Source organism: Volvox carteri, assembly GCF_000143455.1.
Source record: "Volvox carteri f. nagariensis unplaced genomic scaffold VOLCAscaffold_30, whole genome shotgun sequence".
Taxonomy (NCBI): domain Eukaryota; kingdom Viridiplantae; phylum Chlorophyta; class Chlorophyceae; order Chlamydomonadales; family Volvocaceae; genus Volvox; species Volvox carteri.
In genome coordinates, this window is record NW_003307573.1 from 972,283 (window position 1) to 973,221 (window position 939).

At 60.9% G+C, this 939-nt stretch overlaps 1 protein-coding gene across 1 annotated transcript in view; it reads left to right on the top strand.

Moving 5' to 3' along the window:
- Positions 1-83: 83 nt before the first annotated feature.
- The window catches only part of VOLCADRAFT_105580 (uncharacterized protein), a gene marked incomplete at both ends in the record, with an annotated part of 6,974 nt that continues 6,118 nt past the window's right edge, over positions 84-939 (top strand). The window contains one exon of the mRNA XM_002952479.1: positions 84-914. Coding sequence (XP_002952525.1) covers positions 84-914 — 831 coding nt within the window. The remainder of the gene's footprint in view (positions 915-939) is intronic.

Sequence of the window (939 nt, forward strand, 5' to 3'; positions counted from 1 at the left end):
ACTCTCCTATGTAATGTACTTCTTCTAGTTACACGGTTGCTCGCCACACTGCCCCCCTCCACCCATGCAGCAAGAGCTACCGCATGGAGGACTGGCTGCACTTCGTTGAGACGTTCTCCAGCTACATCTTCAAGGGGGACGTGCTGCCCGAGGCCTTGCGGGCCCTGTGTTGGAGCCTGTGCAGCACGGTCACGCACTACTTCCGGCCGCGGCCCCCCGATGAGACCCGTGAGCAGTTCCTGGTGGCAGCCAAGGCGGCTGCATGCAAGCTCAGAGCTTACACGACCAGGCTGGAGGAGTTGGAGGTGCCGGGCTACATGTTCACGGTCAACCTGCATATCTGCGTATGCTGGCTGTACTCCGACCTGCCGGTGGAACGCATGATGCAGCAAATGAAGACGCAAGGCGGAAGGATGGTGTCACAGGCACCCGAGAAGCACTACGCGCAGTGGCTGTGCCTGATGCGGGCCTCCGAGTCGCTCACCGAGGCAGACCCCGGGACCGGGGCCAAACACACGACCAACCAGCAGCTTGAGAGGATGTTGGCACGGCGCGCAGTGAACACCGAGGCTGCCTGGTTTGATAAACCAGGAGCCAACGGTTACCTGCTTGGACGAGGCCACATGGTCTACCCGAGTCCAGAACGAGTGGCACAAGTCCGGGCAGCCATGGCGAGCCTAGTGCACTGGTATGCCCTGGCATTCGAGGATGTGGCTTCCTGGACATTGGGTCCCAGTGCGAGCTACGAACTGGACACGGACCGCCTGGATAGGGTTCTCATGTCTACACCACCTGACTGTCCCAAGGCCCGCTCCTTATTGCATGCCGAGGCACTCGACGAGGAGCAGTACTTCGGGGCTGAGTATGGGCGCCAGCAGCAGCGGATCTCCTGCTGGGCATGCTACCAGGCAGAAGTCGGCAACAAGACTCGGACGATGC